The sequence below is a fragment of the Rhipicephalus microplus genome, chromosome 3 (assembly GCF_043290135.1).
Source record: "Rhipicephalus microplus isolate Deutch F79 chromosome 3, USDA_Rmic, whole genome shotgun sequence".
NCBI lineage: Eukaryota > Metazoa > Arthropoda > Arachnida > Ixodida > Ixodidae > Rhipicephalus > Rhipicephalus microplus.
The window spans coordinates 172,231,650-172,249,984 of record NC_134702.1 but is presented as its reverse complement, the minus strand read 5'-3'; the positions used below and the strand labels follow the sequence as shown (position 1 = coordinate 172,249,984).

Here is an 18,335-nt window from a genome sequence, read left to right as displayed (position 1 = left end):
GGTTTGGGAAGTCAGCTGAAACTCACGAGCTTGCACATTGTATCAACTTTTCTCAGTTATGTTGATCACCTGAAGATATGCACGGGCTGTCATAGCAGCTTATTCCCTTGGATTTCGTCCGCAACATCAGCCCTGAAGATCCGGGACATGTGGAGGAGCACTTTTGGGCTGACTTATGCCCACCATGCAAGAAGAGCACAAGGAAAAATCAGCAAGCTCAGTAGAAAAAAAAAAAATGGAGAAATCTACGAAACCAGTGAAGCTTCACCAAAAATTACGCTCGACTACTCAAAAATTAACAAAGACGGTTATTAAGGCCAATGTTTTTCCAAAAAAAAATTGACTAACGATATTCAAAAAATAAAAACACAGCTTTCAAAAGGTTCTACCAGTGAAGTGGACTAACTGATGACCGGCCTTCCTCCAGCACAACAACCGATGCTGCTGAGTGAAACCTTTTTGAATCCCAATATGCTAGGCATTCCCTTAATAATTTATTTGTTTAAGTCATGATGTTGGCATAGGCAGTGTGTTCACCTTTGAAATGGACCTATCAGCAGCAGCAGGGTTCCATATTTTAAGGAGCGGGCAAGTAGTCAGCCACTTGGTTTTGTAGCGCCACATTCTGGCTGACTTCGCTTTGAAGCTTTCAGCGCAGCACAAAGAGCGAATTCGAAAAAAAAAAAACAGGAAAACTTCCTGTATAAGCTCAGCATTCCGGGATTGGAGCATTGTTCGATCTTGTAGTGTATGGAACCAAGTTGCTATCTCTGGACACTACTCAGGATCGGAGGGGACGCCAGTAGCTCTGTGAACATCGCTGTTCTCCTCCATGTTAACGTCCAACACATGATTACCACTTGCCGACACACGGCCGTCGAAATTCGCAGGTTCTCTAAGTTTCGGGGGTTTCCTTTTGCACTTTAACAACATTCAGGAAATTTCGATGAACAGCAGGAGGCTTAGGTGTCCTCTTACCACATAGAATTTTCACGTTTCCCCTTACGATGTGCTCGTAGCTCTTACCACATATAATTTTCACGTTTCTCCTTACAGTGTGCTCGTAGCAAGTGATTAGGTCTTTGAATTCAAAATGTAAGTCGGAAATGTATGTCTTGACCGTCATCTGGGTGCACGTTAAAGAACCCCAGGTGGTCAAAATTTCCGGAGCCCTCCACTACGGCATCTCTCATAATCAAATGGTGGTTTTGGGACGTTAAACCCCACAAATCAATCAATCAATCAATGGAAGGCTTTTCGTGGAATAGTAGCTGTTCAGGCCTTTAGAACTGCAGGGTGATTGGGGGGTTTGAAAAAGCACTGTCGATCGCAAGTGTTTTCCTCAAAGGCATAGTCAATGTGACAGCTTGGCGCTCCGCAGGTCGGCATGTTTACTATGCTAAACTGCTAATTCCCATGCTTGATTGTTGTGTACCATGTTAAATACTATTTGCGATGACAGAAATCTAACCTTCCAGCTCCCGCCGCTGTGGTCTCAGCAAGCGAACTCCAAAAAAAGGAAAAAAAGAAAAAAGAATTCAACGTTGCCGCGGGAAGCCGGCGGCGTCGGCTCGATTTCAATGCTATGCCAGAGCCGCCCCTCGGAGCGGATACGAGTTGGTGCCACATTCTAAGAATGTTGGTTTGTACACCGCATAATTCTGAATACCAGTATAATCACTGACGTCTGAATAAGCTACTGGCAATCATTTAGAGCAGTGTATGACATTTCTGCTTCCTAAAAGAATTGTGCGACAGTTTTTTTTTCGCCACCCTTACTCCTCGATTTTACGGATCTCCCAAATTTCAAGGTCGCAAGATTCGCAGGTTCTTATCTAAATTTGCAGAGTCTGTCAAATGATATGACAGGCGTAGCAAATGCTTATATCGACTTCATCATTGTTTGCTCAGTGGGATGGTTCAAAACACTACTTTCATTAAAATAGCAGTGCTCATGTTCACGTTACACGGTTTAGGTGATGTTGAATGGTTTATGCATATTTTATTGTTCAAAATGTAATCTTTCTTATTTATACAGCTCCAAATGCGGTATTTCATGACAAAAAAAGTATGATTTTAGTATTTCAAAAGTAACATTTTGCTGCTCTGAAAATTACTCAAAATTGTATTTCGGTTGTTACACCCGTGTAGTAGGAATTCATGGTGAGCCTTATCTCACTTCTGCCTCGAGTTGTTGGGCCCGGTGGTTGCAGTGTTTTCCCACTCATACCAGCCTATGGGAGCCTTGGTCTGGAGGGTCTTGACGTTGGTAGCGGGCCCCCTTGTTGAACTCGTTGCCTAACTTTGCAGAGAGAAGAGGCGCTCGTACAAAATGACAGAAGTTTATTTTCAAAGACGAGATGATAAAAAGATTAAAGAGGAAGTGAAACACAACTGCGCGGCGGGTGAATGCTGGACCATTCCGCCAAACTGTACAAGGACTTCTTTTCCTTTTATTGACATTCAAAGGAAATACACCTCTCACTCAAACTTTCACCTCTGCTTTTAAGTTGAAACAGCGGCACACAAAACCTGAAAACCTGAATAGGAGCGTCTTCAGACAAGTATAAACAAACCCTAGAAGTGTTTTTAAAAAAAATAATCAGTAGCCCTTTCCCAGGTCATGAAGGTCATGAAACAAATGGTGGCAGAACTCTTGAGGCTGCCTCTTGCATTAGGGGCGTTGTCTCAAGCTATCAGTCTGCCATGGACTATCCCTTTTTTTACTGCACCTCAAGTGGAAGTTCTAAAGTCAGGCTTCAGTGGGGAGCGGACATTCTTAGAGAACAGCGTCAGTAGCCCTGTAAGAAGTCAACGCTCTCTCTCTACAATAAGCTCACTTGCTAATCTAGCACGCCAGTTTTCTGAACAGCCCTCACTGGGCTTTCCCTACTACCCCTTACTTACGGTACGTAACATAAAGCCACAATAAACCCAAAACAAGGAACTACTGCATGAGTTTCACTTACCTGCCTTCAGTATTCGTCCTTATTTTTTCATCTACTGAATTCGAAGTTCAAAGGTTACCATTTTCCACCTGCTAGTGGGACACACCCTGACAGATTCGCACGCTTTAACAATAGATTGAGCTGAATTCTATAACTGTCCGAAAAGTGTCTCTAACCTCATCCTTCGAAAAAGTGAACACAATCGATAAGCATTCTATAAGATTGAAATCAAAGTAATAATGGTCTCATTTGGTTAAGGGTATTTCCTTATGTTAGCCCGTCTGAGAAAGAGCACACTGTGTTTTGGTGGGTGCTTTAGCTGTACACTACTCGCATATAAGAGCACTCTAACATCTACACACACTATTAACTGCATGCCATATCTCTAGAAGCTTAGGTCTATTAAACGCACGTCTGAATCTTAATGTTTACGAAAAACACGCTATTAAGATAACACTCAATGCTGTACGCATCAGGAGCACCTGACAAAATCTACTTGTCCCTTCAATTATCAGTTCATAAAAAGAATGTTATGGGTTTATCATGAACCCCTAAAAACACTTTGATTTTAAGCTGAGACCTTCTTTACCAAAGAACACTATTTCAAATCTCTCAAAACTAAAGGAATCTTACAAAACTTTCTTTAAAAAATTTTGGGTTTGTTTCTCAAAAAGCTTACTAATGACCTCCACATTTTAGTTGTGTACATAATGGTTTTATTTTCTGCTGTTTTCGAGATCGTCACAAGCTACAATGAGCGTGAACTCTTAGCTCAACGTAAGAGCCTCGCCTGATTCATGATTTCGGCCAGCCTTCTTCGTAACAGCGAAGGGGATGCCAGAAGTGCAAAGGGAAGACTTGCTTTAGCGTTTGTTCCTGCTCAGAATTTCGGACATGTAACATGTCCTTTCAACTGGGATCACTTTGACATGCATGTCTCCAATAAGCTGTCCTTCTCAACTGCACATGTCATCGTGGAGTGTGCGTTTAAAGCGCTTAGTCATGCCGTTGGTGTGGGGATGGTGTGCGCTAATCGTTCAATGCACAACGTTGCAATCATGCAAAAGGGCTTGTACAGCTTCCGAGAGGAACGTGCGTCTGCGATCGCCAAGTAGCTCGTGAGGCACGCTATGGTGAGGAACAAGTTTGTGAAACATAAATAAGCCGACTTCACGTGACGTGACCTCTGCCAGCACTGTCGTCTCAGCATTCCGTGTCAAATGATCAATAGTGATAATCATCCAGGGATTCCCATCACGTGTATACAGAAGAGGGCCATACTGGTCGATTCCTATGCAATCGAAAGGTCGTGAGGAACAGGGCAGCAGCTGGAGTAGTCCAGTGATTAGAACAGGGCAGTAGCTGGAGTAGTCCAGTGATTGACACAATGGACTCTTCCGGCGTTGATGCTTGGAGCATGAAAGCATGCATTGGCAAACAAACTGGTAGATTCCACGCCAGTAGTACCGCAGCCGGATGCGTGCATACAACTATTACACCGGCGTGACTGCATCGGGTGTCTGCATGGAAAGTGGCGCAGATATCCGCACGTAGATGGCGAGGGATCACTAATCACTTGTGATCGTCAGTTCGGTTGTTGCGGCGGTAAAGGAGCTCATCGTGCATGTTGAAATGACGAGCTTTGTTCTGGAGCGAGCGACTGGTGGTACTCGGTGATGGCTCGGATAAGAACTGCTTAAAGAGACTATCCAAGTGTCTTGACACTGCTCACATGGCATGTCAGTGTGTGTGAGAGACGCAGAATCGTAGCTGGAAAGAGGTGTTTTTGCACAGTGCTGGGGAAAATGAGAATGAGGGAGAACGTCAGCGTCTGAATGTCTGCGTCCTGACCTGTAGACGACGCGGATCTCATAATTTTTTAGACGTAATGCGCAACGAGCTAGATGACCGGATGGATCTTTTAGAGACAACAATCAGCAGAGGGCGTGGTAATCAGTCACGACATCTAATAAGCGGCTATGTACGTAATGTCTAAATTTTGTGATTGGTCAAACGATGGTGAGGCACTCTTGCTTTGTGACCTAACAATTCTCTTCAGCTCTTCAGACTTTTGCTGAGCAAGGATAGCACTAAGGCCAACTCCACTGCATGTAGTGGATTTCGGTTGAGGCGTATGGGTCAAAGTGACGTAGAATCTGCAGCAATGTCAGTAGATGACTCAATTTCCCGAATGCATCGTCACAGGCGGACGACCCTGTCTAGATATCTTGACTGTCTGCAAGTAGACCTGTTAAAGAGATCATTATGAATGTGAAATTACAAATGAATCGTTGGAAATAAGAGCATTGTCCTATAAAGCTCAGGAATTCTTTGTTGTTAATGACGTGGGAAACTTGGTGACGGCGCGGTAGCTTGCCTGGGTCGGGCACAATGTCGTCCTTGCTGACAGCTTGCCCTAAGATGGTGAGTTTCGGGCAGGAAGGTGACATTTCTTGAAATGTAGTTGTTGTTCAGCCCGTGTGAGGCATTTCAAGACACTTGCAAGGTGCTGGAGGTGGGTCTCAAAGTTGTTTGAAAAAACCACGACCTTGTCTATATAGCAAAGGCACATGGGCCACTTCAGACCTCGAAGTCTGTGGTTCATAAAACATTTGAAGGTGGCTGGGGCATTGCAAAGGCCGAACGGCATCACGTTGAACTTGTACAGGCCATCAGGAGTTACAAACGCAGTTTTGGGCAGTCAACTTCATCCATAGGTACCTGCCAGTACCCCGACCGAAGATCCAGGAAGAGAACTCGGCACCTTGCACGCAATCGACCGCATTATCGACTTCAAGGAACGGATGGACATTTTTGCCGGTGATCTTGTAAAGGCACAATTAAGACGATCGAGACCAGTGACTGCTTCGAACGAATACGGTTTATTAGAAGAAGTGAAGTAGCGCGCGCTCACTCCAGGCAGCAGTCTTCTTTCTTCTTCTTCCGGCGTTTGATGATGATATTTTACAGGCTCCCGGAGCCTGTATTTTATATGTTCATATATGTATGAACATATATTTTATATGTTCTTGGAGCTTTGTCCTCAACCAACACGATGTCACCCTGTGAGAGTGGTTTTGCTTGCCGTGTCTTGGCTTTGACCGTAGCTCCTATTTCCTTGATATATTCTTGATGCTATCTTTTCCACCAAGCGCGCACGAGTTTGCATCTGCGTCGCCATGCGTCTTCAATGTCACCGTTGTACAGTCTTGTTTGTCCGTCTTGAAGCTGTCGCCGTCCACCTATGATGTCTGCCGGCGATAGTGGCATTGGCTCGCCAGGTTCTGCATATACGTAAGTCAATGGTCGATTGTCGAGTGTTCCTTCAACTTCTGCTACAATAGTGCATAGTTCCTCTACCGAAGCTGTGCTTTTCGATATTATTTTTCGCATCGACGTCTTCAAGCTTCTTATGAGGCGCTCGTAAAATCCTCCTCACTATGGCGCGCACTCGGCTATTGTTTTCCATCGAATTTGTTGGCCACTGCAGTAACTCTTTAAGGCCTCGTTTTTAATTGTTTCGAGCATTCTGTTGATTTCCTTTCCAGCTTTTATAAATGTTTTGGCGTTGTCCGAGTATATTACTGCTGGTATTCCCCGTCGAGCTGTAAATCGTTGGTAACTTCCAAGTGTACTCCTCTTGTTACCGCGCAGGTGAATATCAGTACATATCGCTTCGCAATCTGGTACTTGTCCTTTGCGTAAAGAGGTCCTGTGAAGTCAACTCCCGTAACTTTGAATGGCTCTGCTTCAGTGACTCTGTCTGCCGGAAGTGGAGGTATGTCTTGAGTCGCCGGTTTGGAGTTATGCCTCTTGCAGACGACAGATTTGTTTAGAACTCTTTTCACTGCTTGTCTACCCTGCAATATCCAGAACTTAGTTCGAAGTTGCGCTAGCAACACTTGAACTCCTCCATGTGATACCATTTTATGCACGTGACGTATTAGCAGTTCCGTGAAATGCTCATCCTTTGAAATTACTATTACGTGCTTGTTGAATTCTTGGCTGCACTGCAATCGTCCTTTCTGTCTGATGATTCCATCGTCATCAAGGTAGACTTCGTGTCCATTAATTTCAAATGATCGATTGTTTGAATAGGCCTCACCCTTTGTTTGTCTCAGTGATATTTGGGTCTGTCTTATCCAGTATTTCTCTGCATTTGTTACTTCTTTTCCTGTCAACGGCCCTTTGTGATTTTCCTTTCTTGTGTTGTTTATGAATCTGAACACCCATGCTGTCACTCTTATAAGCCGTCCGTATGATGAATACCTTTCGATTTCCAATATTGGCGCGATTTCGGCTCTTCCCATGCATTGGTGACATTGTGTTTTATGCTGGTCTTCCACGTCTGTATTTGTGCCAATTATGCTTACTAAGTTCTTTTCCAGGGATGTTATCCATTCCGGACCGTTCCACCATAACTTTGACGTTATCAATGCCTTTGCGCTTATTCCTCGTGTAAGTAGGTCAGCAGGGTTGTCGTCTCTTTGAACGAATGACCAGCTTGCTTGAAGTGTTTTTTCTCTAATTTCTGCGATTCTGTTGGCAACAAATGGATCTCTCTTGCTTGTTCTCTTGATCCAGTGCAGCACAATCATCGAGTCCGTCCAGCAGTGTATTTCCTGAAAACTTTCGTTGAAGTGACCTTTGATGTAGTCGCATAATCTTCATGCTACCACCGCTGCCATTATAAGCGTACTTGGTGTTGTTCCGAACGTTACTCTTGTCATGCGCCATGTTTGCACTTCATTCTATAATCTTCCTTCAGCGTCATGCTTCCACCACAGAAATCTCATTGCATCTCTATCCTCTTCATGTATAGAGATTTGTAGAAATGCCTTTTCAACATCTCCAACTAACGCCACCTTTTTTTTCAAAAATTAATGAGCAGCGATAGCATGTCCTCATTCAAATTGGGTCCTGCCTCTAGGTTCTCGTTTAAAGACATGCCTTTTCGGGAATGTGATGAGGCGTCAAACACTACTCAAACCTTTTTTGTGGCTCGGTCCTCTCTAATGATCGCATGATGTGCCATGTAGTAGCAAAGTGCATTTGGCTGTTCTGATGGCTCTTGGACCTCCTCTGTGACTCCTAATGCCATATACTCTGATATAGCTTTGTCATAGCAATACAGCATGTCTTCATTTTTTTGCAGCCTTTTAGTCAGTTGCTGTAGTCTTTTTATCGCATTTTCCTTGTTGCTTTCCAAGTTTACGTACTGTTTCCATGGCAAGCTGACTTGATAGCGACCGTTTTGTTGTACAATCATGCGCTCGAATTCTTCGACCACTTCATTTCCGGTGTTATTCAAACTATTTCTTGTGATCCCCATTGACTGCAGGCTCCAGAACTTCTGTAGCTCTTGCTGGAGTTCTGTCTCCGCAGCTTTGACCTTCAGAACCGTGACTGCTTGATTATGTGTTAGTTTTGTCTTGCTTTGCTCTGACGGCCCTTGCAGTACCCATCCCAGTATAGTTTCTACAGCCATCAGTCTGTCCTCGATTCTTTGAGTTCTACTAGTAAAGAATTCCCAATAATAGTCTGAGCCGATCAGTAGTTCTACAGAATTTGTTGCAGTCGTCTTGGTCCTGTGATCAGCCACTTGCATATTTAGCTGTTTCATTTTCTCGCTGAGTTTCTTAGTTGGAGTGGGTATACAACTGTGCGAGATAACGTCGACTTGTAACGCTTCAATCACTGTTGTCGTGCTCGTTTATCGTGATCCTACAGTCACTTGCACCACGTTCATTAGTTTGACCTTTTCGTCTCCTCCAAATGAACCAATCGTCAGTCTTTCCTGTCGCAACACCTTCGCACCTATTTCTTTCGCTAATCCCGCTTCAATAAATGAACGTTGACTTCCTCTGTCTAATAACAAACGGCAATGTCGGCCACATGTTTCTCCTTCTACGCACGCTACAGCCGTCTGCAAAAGCACAAACTTATGCTTGATATTTTCGGTTGCTTATAGCGTAGACGTCGTCGCTTCGGCTTGCGCTGTTGAGATCAGCTCTGCCCTTGTTTTATGCATCACCGTTCTACATACTGACGTGGCATGTCGTCCCTTGCATTGCTTGCATTTTTCTTGGGCCTTGCAAATGTGTGCAGTGTGGTTTGGTCGCGTGCATCTGAAGCATGCTCTATTTTCGGTAAGCATAGCTTTCTTTTCATCCATTGGAATGCTCCTACGACAGTTTTCGGTTGCGTGGGTTTTCTGCTTGCAGAATAAGCATATTCTGTCCGCTGAGCTAAAGAAGCTTGAAGTTGTGCGCATCTGTCCGCAGTTCTCTCTTGGTTTTGCAGTTATCCTCTCTTGTTCACGTTGTGTTTCTTCACGAAAAGCCACTTGCTCTCTTAAGAATAACATAAGCCTGTCCAGCTTTTCCTCACACGCTTTTCCCGTTGCGTTGTTTGGCTCGCCGTTTTCTGAAGCTGAGCTGTTTCTCATAGCCTCTTTTGACTTGAACTGCACTGATAATTCTGGTGGAATTGCTCTTTTCAATACTGGTAACAACATCGGCGCATAGCTCTCGGTTTCCACTTTTAGTGACTTGAGTGCCAATATGTTAACTTGCACTCTCTGTACTAGCCTATTTAAGTCATCGGTATCTTGAACAGACCTCACTTTCTCCAAACTCAATAGCTCATTCATGTGAATTTCAATGGGATGTTTTCGATTGCCGAACGTTTTTTGCAGTATTTTGATTGCGTTATCATAATTTTCCTCTGCCGAGCACTGAAGTCCTTCAATAGCAGCCGCAGCTTTTCCGGTTAGTGATGCTAACAAGTAATTGAACTTCTGTCCCTTGCTCATGTTCGGTCTCAGGTGAACTGCCGACTCGTACTGAGACCAAAAGCGGTTACACTCCAAAGTTTTTCCCCCAAACTTTATCATTTCAAGCTTTGGTAGCTTAACTAGTTCCGTTGCTTCTTGTCCTGTACTTCAGGGCGTCACCTGCCTTGTCCTATCGCTTGAATCCGATTGTTCAGGCTGTCGAAGTCTGAGTTCCATTGTAGATAAGATCGTCGTTAATTTCATGTCATACTCTATGACGCTTTCGAATTCAGCTTCGGCATTGTCTTCTGTTAGAAACTTTTCCATTTGCTTGTTCGCTCTCTTGAGACTGTCGCTTATTGCTTTAATCTGCGCCTGCGTTGTAAGCAGCTGCTCCCGGTTAGCTCCATCATTAATTTGCTGCTCGGCTGCGTTAATCAGTCGCGTGATCTGGGAGCGAAGCGCTTTCCTTTTCTTTGTTATCACTTCTTTGCTCATATTGAGGCGGTTAACAATGACTCCTTACTTGTCAATCGTTCGTTCTGATGCTCGTACTGTCCACCGTGGTCTCGTCGCTCGATCCAGGTCGATCCTCATCTCGTCCACCGTTTTCTTCTCTGCTGCTCTGTGGTAGTTTGACCTTTCTTGCCGGCGAGGAGGTATTATCCTGGTTCACGGCACCATTATTAAGACGATCGAGACCGGTGACTGCTTCAAACGAATACGGTTTATTAGAAGAAGTGAAGTAGCGCGCGCTCGCTCCAGGCAGCAGTCTTCTTTCTTCTTTTTCCGGCGTTTGATGATGATATTTTATAGGCATCTATATCAACACAGTAGCGGATGCTACCGTCCCTCTTGTTTACAGGCACCCCAGGGGATGCCGAAGGGCTGCGGGATGGCTGTATGACTCCCCAACTAAGCATATCGGCCACCTGGTCGTCAAAAACCTGGCGTTCAGCATGAGAGACACGGTATGAACGCTGGCGCATAGCTGCTGGTGTCTATATGATGAATGAAAAAATAAAGATGTTCTGCCCAAACTGGTTTATTTGTAATCGAAAGATATCCGAAAGTGGCCGAAAACCTTCAAGAGTTAGTCCGATGAGCAATTGGAAGGTCCGAAGCAATCGATGAAAGGAAGACTAGTGCTGGCGGCATGGAGACTTGCTGTGGGACCAGGTGATTGGTTCGAGCCGACTGAATCAATGTCTTCAAGTCACCCTATACACTCTTTGCCGAACATTGTGGTTGCGACCAAAAGCAGGTTCGGGACATGAATGGTTGCGCCAGAGTTTTCGGTCTTGATAAGAACAAAGTGGAGAAGAACATCCTTACGAGAAGTGAATTTTTCTGAGAGAATTACAAGGTGGTAGAAAAAGCATAGTCGCAGGAGATCGGCATAAGGAAAAACAAGATAGGTGGAATGTTTGTGTCCTCGGCAATGACGACACAAGAAAAATATGGCTTGGCAGATTAGATGTCAAAGATCGCTGATAATTCTAGCTTGGCATGGCACAATCAACAGTGCCATGATGCATGAAAAGAAAGTCCCAGCCAAATATAACGCTGTGCGAGCAGTGTCGAAAGACGAGTTCAACCACAGACAAAATGTCCTTAATAGTTAGACGAGCTCCGCACATCACGGAAGGTGGTGTGTGATGCGCAGTTGCCGAGCGGAGAGAAACACCAGAAAGAGGAATCGTAATCTTTTTCTACTTGCAGCATGTTGCTTAGCTCAACACAGGCACAGCAGCACCACTATGGACTGATGCGCATGCAGCAACACTTTCAATGAAGACTGTGATTTCGTTTGCAGGTTGGGAATGAGGCCTTGTAGATTTCGGCAGTGGTGGAGTTCTTGCATTCCTAAAAATCTTTGTAGCTGTGACTTGTCGGTTGGTACAGCCATGGTTTTGATGGATTTGACTTTTTCAGGATCTGGAGCTAGCCCCTCTGAGCAAAGCTGATGTCCTAGATATGTGATGGCAGAAAGTCCCAACTTGAGTTTTGCTTTGTTGAACTTCAAATTGTCCTTTCTTTTAACTGTCAGTACTGTTTGAAGGTGGGCTATGTGTTCAGCTGGAGTGCTAGAGGCGACCAGTGTGTCGTCGAAATATGGTGTCACTATGACTTGGCCTTGAAACGCTTGTTCAATGGCCTGTTGAAAAATCTCGGGAGCTGTGGCAAGCCCAAAGGGTACTCTAAGAAATGGTATCTGCCCCAGGGTGTTGTGAAAGTGCACAGTCTTGAACTTGCCTCATCTAAGGTCAGTTGCCAGAATGCACTTTTGCCATCAAGAATGGACAACATTTTACAGCCATTTAGGCTTGCAAAGAGCTCCGCTGGTCGTGGTATTGGGTAGCGGTGCCTCCTGAGAGCTGCATTTAAGTTGCGAGGATCCAGACATACACGCATAGTCCCATCTTTTTTTGTTACCACCACAATCGGGTGAACCCACTTGCTATGCTCAGTCACTGGAACAATCACGCCATTCTGCTTCATTCGTTTGAGCTCTCTTTTCACCTCGTCCTTGAGGGGCACATGGTATTCTGCGAGAAGCACAAACTCTTGGGGTGGCACCATCACGAAGGTCAATGCTGTACAGTCCTGGCAGTTGGCCAATACCGTCAAAGATATCTGGAAACTCATGCAGCACTTGTTGGGGCTGCTTTCGAGAGAGAGTCCTGGGTGAGCACATTGCTGCATCAAGAATCTTCACACAGGAGAGCTATCCCAAAGCCGTACATGCATTGACCCCCAGTACTAGCTTTAGTGGCTCTTTTGCCAACAGAAATCTGAGCTGGCACACCTTGTTGTTTACTGCACATGTGAGTTCATAATCATAGTCTATCATAAGCTGTTGCCCACTGTAGGTAGTGACTTTTGCTGGTGTTGGCTTTGTTGCCGGTCTGCACGGTCACTAAGTGAAGATCTGTTGTGAAATTATGTTGACATCCGATCCTGTGTCTAACTTGAATGTCACTTCATGCCCATTCGCATTGACAGTCTCGCTCCAGTCAGCTGGGTGGACATCAACACTGCATACAGTCAAGCAGCCCAAGTGTAATTCCTTCTGCGAGTCTTGCTGTGGATGCTCGTCAAGCAACCCAATTCGCGGTCTGCGCGCTACTGGCTGCTCATGCGTCTGTTTGCACAGAGCACGAAATGGCCCAGTTTTCCGTAGTTGTAGCAAGTCTTGCCATAAGCTGTGCACTGTCGAGGGATATGCGAGGTTCCAGAGCGAGAACACTTACGATTAGAATTGTTAGACGAACGATGTGGCTGTGCTGGCTTGTTGGCACTTATCGGGCGATGCTTTTGGCTTAGTTCGTGGAGAGCAGAGTCCCGTATGCCAACCGATGCCAATGAGTCTCTCGCACTTGTCACCCAAGTCACATTTTTCTGCCTGTTGACAAAGGTCAGTGACAAATTCATCTATGGATTGACCTGTTTTTTGAACGAATGAATTGGACAGGGCTGCTGCCTGTATTACGTTCTTGTACCGGCAATACATGTTGTCAAACTTGCCTCGGATGTACATAACCGGGTCTGCACCGTCGGTGTCCATGGCAGGGTCTACCGGAAATGTCTGTGCGATGCGCCGTGCTTCCGGTCCCAGAACGTAAAGCAGCAGTGCCTTCCTCGCTGGCTTAGGCTTAGAATCGTATTTGCACGCTCCTTCGTATATGGTGTAGGCTTACCGTCATTCTTCCCATGCGGTTGACGGGTCCTCTCCCGGTTGGAAATGCAGAGGTGGCTTAATGAAGGCGGTGGCCATGCTTGATGGTTGAGGGTGATGATTTAATTTAAACTTCTGATACCATGTTATGTTGGTTGGGGTCGTATAGGCCATGTTACTGCTGTACGTTGCGACGGCATGAAGGCGTCAATAAAAACACCGCCATGCGAGCGAGGGACGACTGAGTAGGCCTGGCTTACCTAGGCTTTTTTATTAATCTTAAACGAAAGTAGAGGCGCTAGCAACTGTACACAACAGTAAGGAGGCCGATGTGCCGCCGCTTGATGTCTGACGCGTTGTCGTGCTGTCTTTAATAGTTGTTGTTTTGTTTTTTCGTTGCACATGGCGCGTGCTTTCAAGAGAAACCCGCTGGCGGCGTGGCAGCTTTCCCGTCGTTCAAAGGTGGCACTGGTGCCTAATGGAGCACTCATTTTGTTACAATGATAGAGCTGCAAAGTTACAAACTCTCTCCTGTTTTTGTGTCATCAATCTAAGCTGACTTTTTCAAACACGGCAGCGGTGCCGCAGGCAACTTTCGTTTCAGAAGTATGATGGCATTCAAGTGTACTTTCGTTCAGGACTAGACGAATCCCGAACATTCCGATTGTGCAGCTTGGATTAGGCCAGTTGAAAATAAGGTGAGTGCGGCATACTGTGTGCTGTGCAGAAAACAGTTTTCACTAAGTAACATGGGAAAAGGTACTGTGACGAGCTACGCCAATAGTAAAAAGCGTCGACTTGTGATGGGAACCAGGACACCCTCCTAGCATGATTTCTGATGCCGCTGCAAGTGGATGATCGGTTGCCGGTGTGACTCAGACTGGGCCAGGGATGTCAGGATCTGCGCAGCCTTCACCTGCTACAACTCTGCCTACAGTCTTCCAGCTCCCAAGTGCATCAAAAAATCACAGCATATCCATGGAGTGAATGATGGTGAGGGGGGCGAAGATCTGGAGGGTTTCATCGCTAACCGCGAATCATCCATGAATATCATCTAATTCATTATCAAAGGTGTGACAAACACTGTATATATTTATACAAGAAATTTTATTATTCGTAGGTGGTAGCTATACGTCCCTTCTGTTCCCCAGTCATTATAACGACGTTATGCTCGGTGAAGTGGTGGATCGGTGACGGGGCGTAGTGGAATGTTTGCAAAGACCAAGTAGTGAGTCGTTTGCAAAGGTGGAATTATAGGCGGTGATGTAAAAACAAGGGATGGACAGAGTGGGACAATCTATGGTTCTTTAACGCGCACCTGGATACAAGTACACGATTGTCTTGCATTTTATATTGGCTACATCTCAACAGTATTTGCTTTATGGTCGGTGCAGTGATGGATTGTTGATAGGGCGTAGTGGGATGTTTGCAAAGACAAAGTAGTGTGCAGTTGGCAAAGGTGGAACTATGGGTGGTAATGTACATACATACAAGGGATAGAGAGACCCATGCCTTTAGGAGCTTTGCCCCTAAAACTTTGTTTCAATGTGACAAAGAGGTCATTGTTGTTAAAGTCATTTGGTACCTCAATGCTGTCATGACGTGCTCAGCATTACGTGCTGCTGCAACAGCCCAGGAAATGCAACTTGGCAAAGACCAAGTGGGTTATACCATTTTCTTCGGTCTCGCACCTTTATTTTTCGAAGAGAACCTTGTGTTGTAAGTGAGTGAAGTGTGTTACCTCGTCATAGCATTTGATGAATCGTTGAACAAAGTTGCGCAAAAAGAGCAAATAAACGTGGTAGTTCGATTCTGGTCAGATGTAGAAGCATGTGTGAAAACTCGCTACTGACATCGTGATTTCTCGGGCGCACTCGAGCTGGAGTATTGGTGTCCTCATTTATAAGGGCCACAGGAAGACCCTCACGGCCGAAAATCAGACAGATATCAAGGGTGGGCCAAATGTCAACATGGAGTTTCTATGCGTGATCAAGGAAAAGCTTTGTGAAGCAAATGACGGCCACCGAATCCTTGACATTAGTGCCTGTGGTCTTCACGTTGCAAAAGGTGCATTGAAAATCATACATCCCGTAACAAGGTGGCAATTCGTGAAATTTCTGCGGGCTATGTGCTATTTGTTCAATTGTATACCTGCCCGACGGGTTGAATATGCACGCATCACTGGGAGCATTTATCCGCTGAAGTTTTACGCCGTCCGGTGGATTGAAAATGTTCGTGCGCTTTGAAGGGCCCTTGAGGTACTATCGTACGTGAAGACCTTTGTCGAGTTGTGTCAAAACCAGAAGAAGTGGCCGACCAGCGTCAGTTACGCCATGACCGAAAAAGCCATCCGCGACCCTCAGCTGTTCGCGAAGTTAAGCGTCATGTTTAGTGTCACGGAAGAATGGCAGTCATTCCTGGTCCAGTTCTAGAGCGATACTTTAATGCTTCCATTTTTCGGAACATCGCTGGAAACGTTTCTACGATTTCGAATGAGCAGTATTGTAAAGAAAGAGGTGATGATGACAGTTAACAATTCATTGAAGTAATTGAGGATAGATATGAAGCAGCCTGAAAACATTTTTCCGGCACCCATGAAAGACCTTAGTTTCACTACAAAAATGCACTCAGAAAGGCCTCGAAGTTTTCTTACTTGATTATTTTTCAGTTCAGAAGTGACTGCACCTCATTTTCGCAGAATTGTGCCGAAAAAATTGTGGAAAGATCACCGCTGTAGTTCCTGCTGATGAGCGGGTCTTCATCTCTCATTCTAGAGAGATGAAGCCAAATGTGCTGTTTGTCTTCATTGGCGGTGTTCCCTCTGTCATTCTTGGCCCGTTTGGTCAAACCCAACTTGTCAATGGCCTCATTGATAGCTCCTTCTTGTGGCTGGTGTGGGGCGCATTCCTTCTGGCTTGAAGTGGAAGAGCTGTAGTCCCCCCCCAAGAACTGCTGTGCAAGATAGTGGGAAGTCTGCGCACCCTCTCTCGGTACCACCGAGGTAGACGACCACTTTCCGGGCCACTTTTACAAAAAAAAAAAAAAAAAAAACATAAACACAAGTTAGCGATTCAGTATGTCAAGTGTGAACCCACGGGATAACGGGGATGAGTGTCACCTATAGACACAACAAAATGAGCTAGAAAAAAAAAACTTCCTTTGTCTCGCTGAAAAAAAAGCTTGTACCACTTCTAAAGAGGCCCCAAGCGATAAGTCTGATGATTTCCAAGCGCATTGATAGTTGCTTTGTTCCACAGACATTTGGTTCAAATCTTTAAAGCCATTTTTCTCGAAACGTAATTTCTTTCCTCCTAATATTACACGTACAACGACACCTCTGCTTCTAACCAATGTTACCCCATAAAATTTTGCGTGCTGTTTCTTTATAGGTGGAGCTGTGCATTGAGGCACTATTATGATAACAAGCAGTAACTTTTTGTAATATGGCCAACTGCGTGCAAAACAAGCTTGAAAATTTATCAACTTTTTCTTTTTTTATAGATAATGCGCCTAGGCTTCAAGATATGATGGTCATGGAGATTAGATGCACAGGCTGTTTTCCTCACTACATAGCTACCAAGCCATGTTTGAGTTGTACCAAAAGTTTTTTAGTTATCATTGTTTGCATAACATACATATTTTAGGACTTTTTGATTTATATAAGTTGATTTTTTTTTCATTTTCGGTATTTCATCATCCTAATATTAAAATTTTCAAGGCCCTGCAAACCAAAACTATAATTGTAAATTTTGGACAAAAACTGTAAATTTTTTTCTCGAAGGTGTTGACACACATTTCCGACAGTAGACTTAGAAATGCAAGGTGTCCCACATGGGACGCCGCGCATTTTGTCTTGTAATTACTAAAGACCGGATTTTAGGCAAATGCCTATTTAGTTCCTTGCATTCCTATTGTGCCACTTCATTATATAAGCATGAATGATAGGCTAATAAGGGCTTCTATAGTGTTTTCGTGGTGCTTATAAACTCCTATTTTTGGCATTCATGCCTATATGTCTATAAATGCCTATAAATGGCTATTTTCAACATCGGCACTTATATGAACACTATTTAAGCTCAAATATTGTTTTCGAGCATGGTTTGAGACCGTTATTCATGTTGCAGGGCAACATTCAGTTTTTCGAACTCTATGAAGTTGAGTCAAGTCTTTTCGTTGTCCAGACAACTTCCGAAAAAAAACCGTCGTCTCAGGTTATGCAGGAGAATGGGGAGGGAGAAGTAAATTCAGGAGAAGAAGATGAGAGAGTTGTGTCCATGGATGAGAAAGCGGTCATTAGCTTAGAAAGACGGATGTCCAGTGTCCTGAAAAAATTTAGGAGCTGAAGACTTGGATGAATGTGGTGGGGAGAAGAAAACTGGAAGTCTCCCTGTGTAGCCGCGGCCAAGTGGAGATTGAATACGAAATCATGCAAAACTGTCAGGAAAGGAGAGTGTGGATTTAAACAAAAGGCAGACGTACACGGCTTTTTTTTGTGTGTGTGTGTGTATGTGTGTATGTGTGTGATCACATCACATAAGAGATTGTACGTAGACAATGGAAGTTGTCGCAGCCGAATTCTGTTGCTGCCTTCTTCGTTATCGGAGCTGTAGCATCCAATCACACATGCGCATCAGCACGTCATGCTTAAGTTAGGTCACGTGCGCATCACATGCTCGAGAGTACTCGTGTACGTACACCATTAAAGGGGTACTGACACAAAAACCTTGGCCTTGCGTTTTTCTGCTGCAATGAGTTGCTGGGGGCCTGTTAGTCATGACACAACATATTGTTTGCTGCAGTAGGCGACAAATAATTAATTACAGGCACCTCATTATCAATCAGTTTCGGTTTGAGAGAGTTCCAAAAACTGGGTGCAACTGTTGCCATTTAGCGTGTGCAGCTTTTGACCACGTCAGCACACAAAACTGTGACC

General features: G+C 44.7%; 1 protein-coding gene across 4 annotated transcripts in view; it reads left to right on the top strand.

Moving 5' to 3' along the window:
- LOC119167543 (uncharacterized) overlaps positions 1-18,335 on the top strand; it is a 105,190-nt gene that overhangs the window by 36,788 nt on the left and 50,067 nt on the right. Inside the window, exon 4 of one of the 4 annotated variants that reach the window (XM_037419044.2) lies at positions 10,589-10,694. The exons of the other annotated variants lie outside the window; for them this stretch is intronic. Within the exon in view, the coding sequence (XP_037274941.1) occupies positions 10,589-10,686 (98 nt within the window). The 3' untranslated portion in view covers positions 10,687-10,694. Of the gene's footprint in view, positions 1-10,588; positions 10,695-18,335 lie in introns of those variants that run through there. 4 annotated transcript variants of the gene reach the window in all.